This window comes from Lygodium microphyllum, chromosome 27, assembly GCF_053477565.2.
Source record: "Lygodium microphyllum isolate KBCC chromosome 27, Lygodium_microphyllum_v1.1.10, whole genome shotgun sequence".
In the NCBI taxonomy this organism is placed as follows: domain Eukaryota; kingdom Viridiplantae; phylum Streptophyta; class Polypodiopsida; order Schizaeales; family Lygodiaceae; genus Lygodium; species Lygodium microphyllum.
This window is the reverse complement of record NC_141161.1, coordinates 94,937,658-94,952,403: the sequence shown is the minus strand read 5'-3', so window position 1 is coordinate 94,952,403 and position 14,746 is coordinate 94,937,658. Positions and strand designations below refer to the sequence as shown.

At 35.8% G+C, this 14,746-nt stretch overlaps 1 protein-coding gene and 1 long non-coding RNA gene across 3 annotated transcripts; both read right to left on the bottom strand.

Annotated features, from left to right (window-relative positions):
- Positions 1-2,520: 2,520 nt before the first annotated feature.
- LOC148012617 (peroxidase A2-like) lies at positions 2,521-5,035 on the bottom strand. Its single transcript, XM_087669589.1, has 4 exons — positions 4,800-5,035; positions 3,846-4,037; positions 3,449-3,614; positions 2,521-3,005 (listed from the first exon to the last, which is right to left on the bottom strand). The coding sequence occupies exons 1-4, from the start codon at positions 5,028-5,030 to the stop codon at positions 2,620-2,622; spliced, it is 975 nt and encodes a 324-aa protein (XP_087525715.1). The 5' UTR covers positions 5,031-5,035; the 3' UTR covers positions 2,521-2,619.
- A 3,143-nt stretch (positions 5,036-8,178) lies between these two features.
- LOC148012616 (uncharacterized) lies at positions 8,179-12,429 on the bottom strand. 2 transcript variants are annotated; one of them, XR_015689099.1, is made up of 3 exons: positions 12,311-12,429; positions 12,093-12,203; positions 8,179-8,668 (listed from the first exon to the last, which is right to left on the bottom strand). It is a non-coding gene; the product is annotated as an uncharacterized LOC148012616 (long non-coding RNA). The 2 variants fall into 2 exon arrangements; XR_015689100.1 differs by lacking the exon at positions 8,179-8,668 and adding an exon at positions 8,858-9,286.
- Between the last annotated feature and the right edge of the window lie 2,317 nt (positions 12,430-14,746).

The window sequence follows — 14,746 nt, the reverse complement described above, 5'->3', positions numbered from 1 at the left end:
AAGGCGCCATTGACAAAAATCTCAGCTTAGAGAGGCTTTCTCTCACACCAAGTACATTGTTGAGAGGGGATCCTCATGCCCCACAGGAGTCACTTTCTCTAAAGCGAGCTTCATGTGTGACAACAAGGTGCATGCAACATTGAGTGTTATGTATCATATTTATAATAGCATATATTGTTCTATTATATGCATATTGCCATGCATTAGACGTTAGGTGTACTCAAAATTTATAATATACTATTTTTATTGTTATGTATGATATGATGTATATATGGCAAATAGGTAATCTAGTAGACATGACAACAAAGATCTAGTCTTGCAAGGGGCCAAATCCTACTACTTTCCTTTGCACTCATATGTGTGTGTGTGTGTGTGTGTGTGTGTGTGTGTGTGTGTGTGTGTGTGTGTGTGTGTGTGTGTGTGTGTGTGTGTGTGTGTGTGTGTGTGTGTGTGTGTGTGTGTGTGTGTGTGTGTGTGTGTGTGTGTGTGTGTGTGTGTGTGTGTGTGTGTGTGTGTGTGTGTGTGTGTGTGTGTGTGTGTGTGTGTGTGCATAATGCATGCATGCATGCATGCATGCATGCATGCATGTATGTATGTATGTATGTATGTATGTATGTATGTATGTATGTTGGCATCTACACTCATTGGTATGTCCATTTTAATGCATGTGAATATACATACTAGCATGCATATGGATGTGTATTTTGATGATGCTTCTTCTAGTGCTTATATCGGTGCATCCTTGGCAATGGTCATTTCAATGCACATTCAATGGTGCAACCTAACGTATAAAAACATATCCCTTTTCACTACGATTAATAAAGGGAATATCCATAACATCCCTCATAAAAATACAAGTGAATGCTTTAAAATGTCGAATCCCACCATTGGAATGTGTGTTAGTATGACAATTGGCAAGGGTCCATTAGTATATGTGTCGAAAATGTCATTGGAATATGCATTAGTATAGATGCTAGTTTATACCATCATGCATTCCAATGGACTTATCAAACAAGTGCATAGGAAAAAAAGTTAGCATGAATTGAGCTCTTTGTAGGGCCAAATCCCTGCTATCCATGCTTGCTATCATATTAAAGACATGCAGTAGCTATTTGCCAAATATTTACTATATCATACAAATAGTAAACATATTACATTATAAAAATTTAGTCCACATAAAGTTGCAATGCATGGTAAGATATAATATAACAACATATATGTATTCTAACTATGATATACAAAACTCAATGTTATGTGCTAATGCACATAGAGATTGCTATCCAAGAAGCAACTAGGGTGGTGATTGTGAAAGGAATCGTTGTTCAAAGAAAGATTGCTCCTACAGTAATGTAGACTATCAAATCTCTCTCCATCGACGTGCACATGATAGTCAAGCTACCAATATAAATAGGTGCTCTCTCTCTCTCTCTCTCTCTCTCTCTCTCTCTCTCTCTCTCTCTCTCTCTCTCTCTCTCTCTCTCTCTCTCTCTCTCATCATAACAACAAAAATACAAAAAAAACAACTAAATCTTTTCCAAAACTATGTACTGTGACAATCAAACAAGAATTGAAAGAAATACGAAGAAAAATAGAGGGTTGAAACACATGTAAAACATAATGGCACCAAATTTGAGTGGAGAAGGCAAACTATCATCTATACACACTTTTTTCTAGTGTCAAAAGGATATTTGGTACATCCATCAGTATGTACATTGGTAAAATTTTTAAGACTACTCTAATATAGCCACCGGTAGATACCGACACTTATAACAATTACCATATTAAACTATCATGTACAGGGTTTTTTTTCTACTATCAAAAGGAACATTGGTATGCACATTGGTAACTATTTTATTGAGGGGTTTGGGGAAGAGGTTGGGGGGGTTCAATCTTAGGGTGCAAGGGGACATACAAGGTTTTATTTGCATGATTGTGGGCTAGATTCCCTCTTTCTCTTCCACCCTCTCCTTCTTCTATGTCTACTCACTTGACAAACTAATGCTAAAAAAACCCACATATTCATATGATCATATTATGGATAAAATTAAAGAGTATTTCTTATATGTTAATGTAGTACATAATATTTTTTATTATATTATAGCACACACACATACAAAACATTAATAAAACATTAAGATAAAAATATTATCTTATATCACACACACATACAAAACATTAATAAAACATTAAGATATCATCATTTGTATAATAAATATTTTTAATATTTTAGGAAAAATTTATGAGGCTTCTATGAAGAATCATCATCAATATAATAAATATTTTTTATATTTTAGTAAAACATTATGAGGCTTCTATGAGGGGTCGATTGTGAATAGAGTCTATTCTTCCATACATGTGTAAAGCCACAAGACCTTCTATTTATAGAGTAAATACGACTGAGCCATACTATCAAAATGGTTAATTAATCACATTTTTAACACATCATCTGACAAATTGTTACATAAGCCCAAAAATATGGCCAAGAAAGTCAAATATCTTAGAGACTTCATAAACCCCTACACTTATGATGCACTCTATGCAACATGGAACTAAGATTACCATCTACTTAGAGAAGGTACTCTTCATAAGAGTTAATGCTTATAGCTTGTTTTACTACTGCTATGAGTTGAATCTAGTGCAATCTCTCCTTATTTCACCTTGATTCCCAGTTAGAATACCAATGGAGCTCATCTTCATCATTCCTTCAACAAATGCATTGAAAAAATCACTTTGTGATGTTGCAAACCTATCTACAAAAGGTTTTGTCCGATTATCTTCAAACAATTCTTGGTCTGTTTGAAGCAATCCTCTATTAGCTTGAAGCTCTGAGAAATAAGAAGTGTCAAAGGTAAATTGTGAATTTGGATCAAATGCAACCACATCAAGGTCACTTGCATTTGTTGGGCATTGTTGTCGAAGTTGTTGTACAAAGTTTGGATCCATGCCTGGACTAGAGAAACGAAAGGCAAATTGCCTGCACTTTGAAAATCCAATTGTATGTGCACCTGTAATGGCATAAAATTATTCTTTATAATTTATATACTTGCATACTTCTACATGCCAGAGGTAAGAAGATTATGAATAATTTAGAATGCTACACTTACCAAGACAAATGTTCAAAAAATAAAGCTAAGTAAGGTTGATTACACATGAGAGGCTTTATGATGAGATATGAGAAATGATACAAAATTCAATAGTCAATCAATCACATTAGTATTTTTTAGTAGGGTTGACATAAGTAGAGGAAAGGCGAAGCATGAAATAGTTGAATTTTTTAATATATTAATTTTTACAAGAAAAATAAGGTACTTTTGTAACAAACACCAAATGCAATTTTGAGAAAGTAACCAATATTGTCAAATTTTTTTACTATTTAAAGCTTCTTAGCACACATTTGAAAATAGTTAATATAAAAGAAATAAGAGAGAACTAGATAAAAATAACAAACCTGATAGAGCAACCAAGTCTTGTATGTTAAGTCCTTTTGATGAGAATAGGGAGATCAATTCATCAATACCTAAGTTTGATGGTGGTATGTTGCCTGGTGAATTTGATTCTAGGGAGGTTAGGCTATCCCTTCTACCTAGTGCAACTTGCCAAGTGGGTCCACCAAGCTGCCAAATTAAAAACTTCTATAAATTATAATAAAAAGGATTGTCTTTGAGACAACATCAATTCAACATACATCGATTTAATATACATAACTTTGTTGAATCAACAATAGCTCAAAGGAAGACCATTCTAGTCCATTTGCAAGGGGTTTCGCAAACCCTAACTTAAAGTTAGCTCAAAAGTTTTCAAGATATGAAATGCACATAGAACAATGAGTGTGAAAAGCCACTTACAAATTGAACAGCCTCCTCAGCAGCAAGTACCACAAGGTCTGCACATGAGACAACTCCTGGACAAACTGCATCAACCGCTTGTTTCATGCGACTAATCGTGTCAAAAGCTTGTTGAGGGAGATCATTATCAACATAGTCTCTCTCTGCTTTATTGTTAGATGTGGATGAAATCAAAATGGAGGCATCGCATCCCTACGAAATAAAATACATCCAACACTCTCAAGGTTCCCACATTTTGTGGTCAACACATATTACAAACAAAAATGTTCACGCCAAGATACATTACATTCATCATTTATCTCTTGCCACCACACTATGTTGTTTGTTTTCTTAATCATTTCTTGCACACAAATAATGAATGCATTTTCCTTTTTAAGAGCTATATGTGTATAATCTATTACCACAAACATAACAAATAAGAAAACCATGCAATACCTAGAGTAGTTTTATGTGTATTAGTGTGGATGTGAGCATGCATACATGTGTATATAGGTGCTCTTGTGACTTATGAGATATTGTATGAATCAAAGATAGAGCTACATAATATGAAAAATTCAACATCCCTCAAGGTGAACCTTCAAGCAAAAGAATTAAGAATTAGTTCCTTGATGCAACTACACTAATTCAATAGTTGTATTTACACAAAAACCAACCTGCCTTAAAATTTTTCATGGTAGCATGGGGCTACTATATAAAACCAATATACCCTAAATTCTTTATGTTAGCACGGAGTTTAGGTACACATTTGAAGAGAGTATGCAAAGATTTCTAGGGTACTTTTTTTATGAATATTAATGGGGCCCTTCAGATGTATATGAATTGATTCATTTATGGTAGTGTGGCATGCTCATCATGCAATATTGACTTGTAATGTGGTAGAGAACATGGGAGTCTTTCTTAAACTTGCCAAGTTATAATGGAACAAGGAAACCCAAAGAGCCAAAACAAGCAAACCTGAATGAAGCAATCATGATTGATAAGTCGCAATGTTGCAGGGGAAACGACATTATCGCTACGCGCCAAAGATTGGTAAGTTGAACTTGCAATGGAAACTGCATTTGGACATGTTGTGTTGTAGAAGCTAGGATCAAGATTTTGAGCATCGGTATTGATCATTGAGGTTAGCTGAATACTCAAGAGGATTGCAATATGGAAAATACTAGCATTCATGAGATATAAGAGCATCTCGAACTTTGCCACAGTCTGCATCACGAAAAGCTTTCACTCAATGAGATCCTCTAGTCATAATTGTTAACATCATTATTTAATAGGAATAGGAATCATTAGTAGTGTTCGACATTAATAGATTTTGTCATGACTAAATAATTGCACCATAGTTATGGTTTTTGAATGTATCGTGTATGTTAGGTAAATTAAATTGCATTGATTTAGTTTTAAAAATTGAATTCCTAGGCTGACCAATTATTAGCATTTTCTCAAACATAATATAACTTGATCACATTATATTTTTAAAATATTTTTCAAATTAAAACCCATCTAAAAAACTACAATGTTTTATTATCCAACCAATTTACTCATTCGCTTGACTCTAAACCAAGGTTTCTCAAGAATACTATGCTATAATCAATATATTTTTTGTAGCATGACTTTAAAGTTGTGGAGGATCTTCTAAGCAAACCACTTATATTTATAGCTCTTACATCCAAAATATTTCTCAATTTTACAAGTTTAACCATTAGTTTTCCAATTTGAAGGATTATTTAAAAAACACTATGATCCCTTGTATACTAAACCTCAATTTTTCAAGAATTCTAAACAATCTTGAGAACCTAATTGGTTTGCAATAACCATTTTATAAGCAACAAACCTTCCTAGTTGCCCAATAACAAATCTACACTATCCAAAAATGATAATTTCCTAATCTACACTATTCAAAAATGAAAATTTTATTTTCTCTTTTCTTTTTTGTTTTCCAAGGTTTAGGATATACAACCAAAATAACCTTGAATTTTTAATGAATTCCCAATATGCACCTCATAGTTCCAAACATACAAATTTACCTTGTGTATCCTTTTGGTTAGAAGACAACCCTTTTTTGCTAATTATAGGGCATGCAACATGGCCTGACACAAAAGATATATTATCAACTTAGAAAATATGTGTCTTATACCAAGCTTGGCTTTGATAGCTTCATTGATGCTCATTTAATTATTCTGGGGTGGCAAAGCAAAAACAACAATGTTTAAGACCAAATGAATCCAAAAACTAGCTTTTTAGGGATTACTTTGAAGAAAGCTCTTAGTAAAGCTTTGCTAGCTTTAATATTAGGCTATGAGATACCTATAAAAGAGAATGGCAAGTTGTGTGGAGAAGACATGTGCAAGACAAAACCTTGTGATTCAAAGGACCTATGGGTGTAAGTTGGTTGTGTACTTAATCTAGAAGGAAGTATTAATTGTCTAGATGAAGGTGATGGAGACTATCAAAGCACATGAGGCACTATAGCTCCAATGTTACCTATGTGTGAAAGCATATGTCTTAGGTTTCAATTATTATTTTTGTAATTTAAGACTAAATCTAACTTTCAAGTTGTCTTTCTACACACACATGAACATTATTTGGTTAATCTCATGTTATTGGATTCATGAATTTTATTGTGGCATTTTATAATATTGTTGCTTATCATCTTCAGAATATGCTTTTTTGTTATGCTATTTTGAATGTTGATTTGATTCCTTAATATTGCCATGTATACATATGGATTGTAAAATATTCTCTCTTTTCATGCAATATATAATCATAGAAGAATCTCATACATGATGTCTTTAATTTCCAACCAGTAATTTACTACATTATTAACTTCAAATTCACTCTTTATGGCTTTCCAAAAGGTAGAAAAAACAATGGCTTTATTTGTAATTACTTCCAAGCTTGTTGATCTACTTTTAGGTGAGAAAAACTTGTGAAAAGCACGGTTGATTTGAGGAATAATAGCAACTAGCCAATTTTTTTTCTCATCCTATGGTCATGGGAATCCCACATTATCTTTTCCATTGCAAGAAGGTTATGATTTTCCTCTTCACTCACTCACTCTCTCTCTCTCTCTCTCTCTCTCTCTCTCTCTCTCTCAAATGCACCAAAGGATCTATCTTCACCAATAAGCTATTACATTGGAAAGGGCAAGATAACAAACACACACTTTTGCTTGGAGAAATGAAGTGTCTAGGGAAATGCAAAGCAGTTACAAGCTTGATGTGATGTCCAAGCAGAGCACTTGTCTTTGCAAGCCACTTAGTAGGCACACAAGTATGGTTTAAAATTGAAACATTGCAAAAGAAAATCCAAATTACAAACATGGTTCAAAATTGAAACATTTCTCCCAATTAGAAAAATAAAGGCAAATGCCTTTGTCAATGAAGATGCTTTGTCAACAACCAATATTAATATACTATTAAAAGTATAACAATGTTCATGATGAAAAGATTGTGACCTAACCAAAATGCAATACCAATGAAGTACGTACATATATTAATAGATTGTCTACCTATATCTATTTGTAATAAACTCAAACCAAATATAATTTTGTAAATTTGAGATAAACATTTTAGGTGATAAATATGGATGACAAATACTATTTTAAGCTAACATTTATAGATATTTTCTTGTGCTAAATTCAAGATCACATTTATATTAAGTTTTGTTAATGCATGTCCTCTTGAGCTAGCAATCTCTATTTTTTATGGATAATAAGATAGGAAGAGATCATATACTTTGTTGTACTAAGATGTCAGTAAAAAGGATCAAAATAATTGGTCAAATAGCATCAACAAAAGAGCTTGTTATTGAACATCATCTTTTAAAAATCGAGAACCGGGTTCAATATCAAGATTAACATCTTGTTTTTAAATCATACTATATTTATTTGAAAATATAAATGCGGAGGATAATATCTATCTATAAAATTAACAATATAAAATTAATGCATGTAATAATATCTATCTATAAGACAAAAATCGGTTCCAATTTTGAAAGCTAACATCACAAATCATGGAGAGCAAACATGGATAAATTGATATTTTTTGCCTTTAGCATGTATAAATCATAAGAAACAAGGTTAAATTTTTATGCAAAGTTATTTGTATGTTTACAGTCCATGGCTACACTTGCATGCATGTTACTCTGAACTAGTGTCAAAACCATGCTTGAATCAAGACAATATTGCCATTGATATTGGCCAATGACTGTTGCCCTGTTTCAAGTATGATCGCTATGAATACCTCTTTCAAAGCCAAGGATCTTAAGGAAGAAAGACAAAGATGTTAAATGATGAGAAGCAGAATGAGATGGAGAAGAGGTAGATCGAGCCTATTGCTTGAGCAAGCCAGTTTATTGAGACACAGACATGAGAATGAAGCAACATGAAAAGATGTTGTGACAAAGAAGTAACAACTATTGATGTAGCAGGAAAAATCAATTGACTGTATCACTAATCACGAGGTTAAACACTGACTCTCGAGGATGAAGGACATCAGGTTGGCAATTTAAACTAGAGAGAGAAGGCTAATTGGCTCGGTAAGTAAGTTCAGACTGCTTCCTTCCACTTTTCTGCCTACAGCATGTAGGGATGATTTGCAACGTTGAGCAAGACTAACAGGAGGAGGGCCACTAGCTATAGTTAATCTCTGTCAACAGTAAAACCTGGGTGTCCAAGAGGAGCTTGTCTACAGTCCTTTAAACTTATCAAGCTGTATGATCTTCAGATATGCAGCCCAATGCTCAGAAGAAAGAAGGTGCTTTCGAACTGAAAGTGATGTCTGCTGGGTACAACAATAGTTTCTGCAGGTCTATATCCAGAGGCTCCACTGCAACATGCACAGGAAGCTTTTGAGCTACTACAGACAGCCTATTTAGAATTTTCTTGAAAACATGGAATGTTTCAACAATTTTAACTATTTCTTCCAAGTACTGATAAGACTGATCCACCTCAGCAATTCCTACATTAGATCTACAGTGAAATGTGAAAGATACCAAATTGAATAAGGCCTGGGTGTACAGATATAACACTGATAAAGGCAGGACAAGATTACAGGTAACAGTATCTATGTCCTGTATGAATGGGCCACAAAGGCTCCTGAAGAAGAATTAGCTGAGTTTGAATGTAAATATTGCTATGCATTCAAAGATGATAGAATCCATGTTAGATGTCAATTCCCTCAATTTTGCATGCTCCCTTCATTCTTCCCCTTTGCTCAGTAATCAGATTAACATTACCCCCTTCCTAGACATGTGCCACTAGGCTAAGGGAACTTTCCCCCCCTTCAATCTTAGCCATCAAGTGAGCGTGCATCTCTCAGGCCCTTCACTTCCTACAAGCAACTGTCCAGAAGAAATCTGAGCTGCTCCATGCCCCTCTTAGTGAAGATCAAAGCTCTCAAATCAATTCCAGTTCATCAAAAATCGCCCACAGAAGCAAGGCAAACCTGCACCAGTAACGAGACACGACGTGTGACATTCGGGATTGGAGAGTGCTCAGCCTCCTCAAATGAGATGACGGGCTTTTATTTCTTTTACTAGACCACATGTGTGTGAAATTCAGGCGGCCACTTGACATAGTTAAGGAGGCCGTCACGTTATTGGCCCCCTTACCCTATATACTGTTGTACCTCCTTGCTAACTTTTAGATCTACCTGCACATTCTTTTTACTGGGCTCTATAGGACCATGGACTTCAAACAAGGGGCAAGCATTAAGGGCACAATCATGAAGCAACAACTACTGTATCAACTGTTGATTCTGAAGAATACCATGCAAATCAGGCCAAATACACTAAAGGTAAAATAGTTTCTGTATCAAAGAACCTTTGTTCAAAGTGTCAAGACATGCCATTTCCTACTCAGTCAACATCCATGAACATATAACAATTTTCCAACCATGAAAATAGCACCTTCTAGTTTTTAATCTGATTTTGACCTGAACTTACTGCTTAGTTCGATAAAGAAGCTGAGTCAAAAGGTCCATTCTAAAAGATCACAAGTATATAGGTGTAACTTGTATCTTTGCACCCATATGGAATATTACAACCACTACAGATATACAAAATTGAAGAGGAAGAACTAACTTTCCTGCCTTCCATTACTGATCCCGCAGTCAAAAAATGAAGCCAATGCAAGGGTTTACAGTGGCAGTGAAAGATGAAGTCTCAAAAGAGTCCTTGTTTGATCAAATAGCCTTTCCCTTCTAGTCAATCCAAAACTCCTTTATGCAAAATACTGTAGCTTAAATGGTAACAAACCTAAATGGTAACAGACCTGCTGTATACTCTGGTCCAAGTGCTTACATGTGACCTGCTGTATACTCCATGACGATGATATGGCCTCTCCCTCCTAGTCAATCGAAAATTATTTTATGCGAAATATCCTAGTCTCAGTGCTAACAGACCTGCTATATACTCTAGTCCAAGTGCTTAGATATGACCTGCTGTATACTCCATGATGATGAGTAGCCCAAGTGTATGCATTTGAGCTATTGTGTAGTCCAGCCCAAGTACTCATGTTGTATGCTGTATATGAACTCCAGACATGTCGTATACTTCATGAGGATGAATAGCCCAAGTGTATGCATTTGAGCTTCTATATAGTCTGGCTCAACTGCTCATGATGTATGCTGCATATGAGCTCCGGACCTGTTGTTTACTCCAGTCCAACTGCTGAGAGAGACCTGTTATATAGTCCAAACCTGTCTAATCTGCATGTAACCTCCAAACTCGCTTGTGCTGTATGCTACATATGAGATGCTGTATACTCCATGAACATACAAAAGTAGAGTGACAGGACTTGCTAAGACTTACGTATTAGAGACTGGATTGTTCCATGTGTATGAGTAGTTGTATACTCCATGAGAGTGAGCGACGAAGTGCATCCATATGAAATATAGTCCAATCCTCAGTGCTGAGAGAGACCTGCTGTGTGGCCTAGGGAAGCTTCACAACTAGAAGTGGCCAGAGTGGGTTGCTTCTTACTCAACCATGATATGCATAAGCTACCAAGCATAAAACAAAAACCACATGTGGATACATGTGTCATAACAATCAACCTAGTCAGAATCCAAAAAAGCATGTAAATCTGGAGGTAATAATCCCCCCTTGGGGATAAGACAACTCAAGGTGTGGAATACCACTCAAGTACTGAAAGATCTGCTTCACTGCCTGGCGATGCCTAATGCCTGTGCCCCTTTGTCAATGCACTGCTAAAGCCCAGCAATACTCAGCAATATAATTGAATCCCATCAACTCCTAAAGACCAGATGGTGTGTCTCAGGAGAAGCCACAGAATCAACCGTAGCATCTAGCATAAGAATTACAAAGCACTGCTAAAGCCCATCAATACATTAATCTAATTCCCATCAAGCTAAAAACGGCCAAACACTTCATGCCAGATGTTGTGTCTCAAGAGAAGCTACAGATGCAACTGTAGTGTCTAGCAGTTATGCATTCATACAATACAGGACAATCTTGTATTCTTGCATCCTCAGACTCATCCCTATAGTCTATTAACAACCTTAATTTGAGCAAGAGCCCAACATAATGCAGATATCAAATCTTGTTATCGCTTGAGTAGCTATTTAAATTTAGGTCAGAAGTTGATTACTTTTGTGGAACCAGCTCCAGTGTTCTATCAGAAACTCGGTGTACAAGGTTTCATAGAAGATCAGATGCCACTTTTGCTTTACAGATAACATAGGCCTGCCATACAACTTAAGTAAAGAGATTATTATACCCCTTAGGATTTTCCGACAAACCAGTAATGACACACACTAACTACTTTCATACAACTTACTATGCAGGTCATCTAGAAGTAAAATTTCAATGTATGAGAAATCCTTATCATGTTCACCATAAAATTTCAACTACCAAGTATTTTCTGTGCGATGTCCCACAATCACGTGAGTGCTTTCATACTCATTAGAAAACTTCAGACCTGCTGCATGGTTCAACTAGTTGATCACTTACAGCAGTATCTAATACATACTAAGTATCCTCATTGCTGCAACAGATTGAGACCAAGTATTCTAATTGCTGCGACAGTTTGAGACCATTTCAATCTAGGGAGTACTTCAGAAGTTTATTCAGGCCTACTATCAATGTAATGCCATGATCCCAGATAAGAAGCAAGAGATAACTGGTAAATTCAACATTTAAGAGTTCCTAAAAGATGAGGTTATCATCGACCAGAAGAAAACCACCAAGCTGCAAGATACAGACAACTAGGTGGGCAGATATAATTTGTACCTCTAGAACTTGGGATCCCTGCAACACTACTGGTTAGAACAGGGCCTTCTATCGATGGAATTGTTTGGCAACCAGCTGACCGGTGGTGATAGACCAATACGATGAGGGAAGCTGCGATCGAGAAACATGCAGTGGAGACAGGGATAAAAGCATATCAGAACAGAATGCTGGAGAGAACATTCATGCGAGAAACAACAAAGCTCGATTAGGAAGCTTACCGTCTGAGAAGAAAAATGGAGGATGAGATAAACGATCGGAGGGAGAATTGTTAGTAGACTGGAAGCACAGGACGTATCTCATGCATGCCTGATCGTGCTTTCTCCTTTTTTAGTGCTTCTGCCTAAAAGCACGGTTTTGCGGGTCTCATACAACCACCAACCTTAGCTTTGGTTTTGCCTTTAAAAAGAGCGCAGTAGATGTGGACCTCCAAATATACCTCACTTTACTTCCCTCTCTTCATAAACCTAAAAGTAAGCTACTTAACACAAGTTAACTGGGGGTAATTTTTGAAAGAGACACGTCACCTTATCACGATTGTCGAACCAACCATTGCAATGGCACCGTATCGTAATAGGCAATGTTAGCAAGGGCGCACTATCACACACAAGAGCATTGCCTTTCTATGGGAGAGGGGGGCTTTAAAGAGAGCTTGAAGCAAGTTGATTGTGCTGTCTTTGAAAAGCTAGGATGTTGCCTATTGAGACAAAACAAGTGAATACATATGACTATGCTATCTCGACTTGACAATAATAATGAAAATGAAATGGAAACAACTAACGATATTGATGCTCATATTTCGAGGGCCTGCTAGCATAGGCTAATATCGTGTACCACGAAAATGATAAATAGCCCTCTCTAAAAAAGAGGTACTCTCCTCAAGGTGAGAATATCTATCATGGGGTGATCCAAGACCGGTACACACACACACAAAGTCAAAACCATTTAGTATACTTATGACTTTTATACTTCTCTAATAATTAATACGATTACCCTTTACCAAAGAAAAAGAGAGAGAAACTCAAAAATGAAGAATATTGAAGGTACAAGGGCTTTTTTATTAGATATCCACAATATTGCATGTGGTAAAATGCATGCTACCTTACTAGGCAAGGAGAAGTATTTTGTTGGGGAGAGGACTCTAGGGGTAGGCTTGGCCATGCAATTGATTTGGATGTGACACACCCACAATTAGTGGAAACACTCGGCAATACTAGTATTACATATGTTGCTTGTGATTAGTATCACACATATGCAATAATAATCAGTGGAAATATACATGTGTGGGGAGATGGTACACAAAGTTTTTGGACTTCTAGGTTAAGGGAATGAGTTTAGCCATTGGATGCCTCAGAGGTTTTATCTTTCATACAATATCATGAAAGGAAATATAAAATGTAAAATGCACTTGATCCTAGTATCTTAAAATGTGATGAGTCTCAACAGTTTATATATCTATTATGTATAACCCATCCAAAATCTAAACTGTAATATCTCAAGTGAGCCTACAAAATTGAAAGTAAACATCAAATATGCTTCATAAAACATAACACTAGTAGTGTGCATTTGTCTTCTAGCCATTACATGATCAAGTTGGCACACCTATTAAACCATAGTTAACTTGCAATGCTTTACTCACCCCCCAATTTATTCTCTATAACCTACACTTTGGCATCACAAGAGTGCTCTAATTTAAAAAATTCATAATTGTGACAAGAAAATAGAGGCCAAGAGAGACTTAGAATAGGTAGGGATGTGAAGGTATAAAGAATGAACTTATGTACCTAAGTGTAAGCTTATGTACAACCATCTAGGATGAGATTGAAGGAATAGAGTGGAAGATTGATGAATCAAATTTTGTAAAAGGAGGTGCATATTGAGATAGCACTTGAATATGCTCCATTATTCAAAAGGATAGAGCATATCAATGTAAACCCTCAAGTTTTAGAAAGCTATCTTATTGATCCCCCTAATCAATAGACCTTTAGTTTCCTTAGGAATCACAAACTTGTTGAAATATGTATGTGAGGGTGAAAATGTATTGTTTGGTTATACTAGGTGGCTCAATGAACGTATGCTAAAAGTATTCACAACCTATTGTAAAAAACTATCTTGATGTCATCGTTGCACATCAACTTCACATAAAATAGCTAATGGGACAAGTGAAGTAACTCAATAAAATTATAACTCAAAAAAGTAATCAGATTATCATAATACAAGACACTATTCATGGCATTGGTATCTTGTACGAGAAGATAAAGCTACAATTTGACCATCTAAAGAAGGCCAACAACAAGTTTACACATGAGTGCAAATGACAGAAAAAATCAATTTATGAATTAATTGTGAATAATGAACAATGGAAGTGATATATCAAGGCATAAAAGGTCGCCCAGAATGAAAACCTAGGTAAAGTTGAACTTGGATCATTCATTCAAAGATTGATGAAGGCAAGTATATCGAAAGATGCTTTGAACAACCCAAAGTTCAAGGCTATGAAGGAGAAGGTGATTGAGTCCACATTAAATGATATCTCAAATGAGTTCTCAATGGTGGATACACAACCTATTTGTAACAGGGCTAGCATTAGCATAGGGACTTACTCAAAGATATTCAAGAGTATAAAGGATGGGCTTGGTTGTGTGTTGAAGAGAAAC